At 39.2% G+C, this 2,434-nt stretch overlaps 1 protein-coding gene across 1 annotated transcript in view; it reads right to left on the bottom strand.

Moving 5' to 3' along the window:
• The window catches only part of cpb2 (carboxypeptidase B2 (plasma)), a 5,674-nt gene that overhangs the window by 1,765 nt on the left and 1,475 nt on the right, over positions 1–2,434 (bottom strand). The window contains exons 5-7 of the mRNA XM_037696825.1: positions 1,837–1,941; positions 1,646–1,750; positions 1,457–1,567 (exon numbers count right to left, since the gene is read on the bottom strand). Of these exons, the coding sequence (XP_037552753.1) occupies positions 1,457–1,567; positions 1,646–1,750; positions 1,837–1,941 (321 nt within the window). The remainder of the gene's footprint in view (positions 1–1,456; positions 1,568–1,645; positions 1,751–1,836; positions 1,942–2,434) is intronic.

Here is a 2,434-nt window from a genome sequence, read left to right as displayed (position 1 = left end):
AGAAATAAAATGAGCTTAAAAAAATTGTGGAATTAGATGAAAAGGCTAAAAAAAAAGGCATCAAAAGAGCTAAATAGCAGCTGAAATTAGCATAAAAAGCTGAAACTAGGAGAAAAAAGCTGGAAGGAGCATAACAATATGAAATTAGCATAAAGAAGTTAATTATGCTGAAAGTAACCAAAATTACCACAAAAATCTTGAATTTATCTGAAAACAACTGAAATTAGCTACAAAATGCTAAAAATAAGTAGCTGAAAAGTTAGAAAAAGCTTAAATTAGCAGACGAAAGCAGAAATAACGTTGACCAAATTAGGCTGAAAGAAGCAAAAACGAGCACAAAAAGGTGGAAATTGTCTGAATAAAGCTGAAACTTGCACACTAAAAAAACAGCTGAAAAGTAGCTTAAAAAGCAGGAAGAAGCTGAAGTTACCAGGATGAAGTGGAGAGAGCACATTTTTACTGAATTAGGCTGAAAAAAGTTTAAATGAGTGCAAAAAAATGTGGAATTATCTGCAAAAGCTTACATTTACAAAAAAAACAACCCCAGCTAAATAGTAGCTGAAATAGCAGAAAAAGTTGAAACTTACAGAAATAAGCTAAAAGGAGCATAACAAGCTGAAAGTGGCAGAAATAAGTTAGAAGAAGCACAAAATGTTCTAGTTAGAAAGAAGCTGCAAGGAGCACAAAACAGCTGAAAAAATAGATGAAGTGAGCTGAAATCAGCTGAAAAAAGTTTAACTTAGCAGAAGGAAGCTGAACCAGAACAAAATGTGAAAGCAGCAGTAAAAGGTTGTAAACAGATCAGACTTGAAGGATGGGAATGAGAACATTTCATTTTCTATGAGAGAAAAAATGGCAGAAAAGGCCAAATAGTTCAAAAAGCTAAAGTTGCACCAATACCAAAAGTCACAGCAGGATTGTCCTGGAAGAGCTAAACGTTTTCATTTATGATTTGTTGAAGTAGCTTCGGAACTGCAGGATGAAAACCACATCGTAAAATGTACGAAAGAAAAATGGATCACAGTAGAATGAATGCTTCATAAACATTCACACAGCTACCGTAATATCCGGACTATAGAGCGCACCTGAATATAAGCCACGCCCACTAATTTAAAAAAAAAAGTACATATAGTCCACATTTGTCAATAAGCAGCTATAAGTGTCCATGTCATAACATGAAATATTTACCTAAATGTTTTTTAAAACTTTTAATTAAATACTGTAGCGCAACCAAAAATTATTACAACAAAGATCAAAACAACAACAAAAACGGGAAAAAAAACAACAAAAACACGGCATAAGATGAAAAGAAAGAAAACTAGAGTTGAACGTCAAAAAAGACACTTCAAAGAAATGTTAAAAAATAAAAATAAAAAGAGAATTTGACACGTAAACCAGACATACTAGTTTTTGAAGTGACATCATTGTTCAAAGTGTTAATTCTACGAGTTCCTACTTTGGTCCAGGTGTGCTTGTATCCGTCAGGGTTCAGGACAGGCAGGACGTAGACGTCCATGTGGTCCAGAATGTGAGTTATGTCCTGGTTCTGCTGGTAAAATGACAAGGACTGCAGAAGAAAGAGCTCTGATGTTAGCTTTACAGGCAGAGATCAAAGGACGGCACGTTTTAGATGAGACGGACTCACGTGATGCACGAACGATAAGCAGAAAGCGGGAGAGATCCACTCTCTGGCGTGGATCCCACAGTCGATCCACATGGCCTTCTTGTTCGGCCTGTTATTCAGAGACAGCTGGGGGGGCGGAGTCAAACATGGAGGAAATATTAGATCAATAATCATTGATATCCGTGCAGGATCTCGTAGACGTTTGATGGAACTACCTTTAGGGCGTACAGGGGTCGCTTCTCGTATGAGGAGCCGACGAGGACGACTTTAACCGTGCCGGGGTTGTCCTGTACGATCCGATTGATCCAGTCATAGATCTGCAACAGAGGTGATACATGGTTTTTCTCATCCGAGGCGGCGCAGAGTGAAGGGAGGCATTTTATCCACCACCAAGGGTGGAGCCAGTGGGGGCCCAAAGGTGGCCTTCGCCCACGTAGATTAATCTTCTGCCACCCCGATCATTTGAGGAAACTATACTTTTAATGAATTTGGTACGTTGCAGTTCGACTTTTGCGGACTCACTGTTTCACTGGTTTTCAACATAACATTGTACCCGGCACATGATTGGCTGATCGATGGAAGGCGACCGACCAGATCATTTATAAGTAAGTAAGTTTCTTTTGGCTGCTCCCTTCTTCAGGGGGTTGTCACAGTGAGCGAACTCGTACGAAAGATTTGGACAATGTTTTATGCCGGATGCCCTCCCTGACACAACCTGGGCTCAAACCTGCAACCTCTGGATTGCAAGACTGCAGCACTCTTCACTAAGCTACCACAGCCCTCATTTTATATACAGGTATATGTATATAT

Source organism: Nematolebias whitei, chromosome 23 (assembly GCF_014905685.2).
Source record: "Nematolebias whitei isolate Nwh7 chromosome 23, NemWhi1, whole genome shotgun sequence".
Lineage (NCBI taxonomy): Eukaryota > Metazoa > Chordata > Actinopteri > Cyprinodontiformes > Rivulidae > Nematolebias > Nematolebias whitei.
Note: the sequence above shows the minus strand (reverse complement) of the source record. Positions and strands in the feature narration are given on the sequence as shown.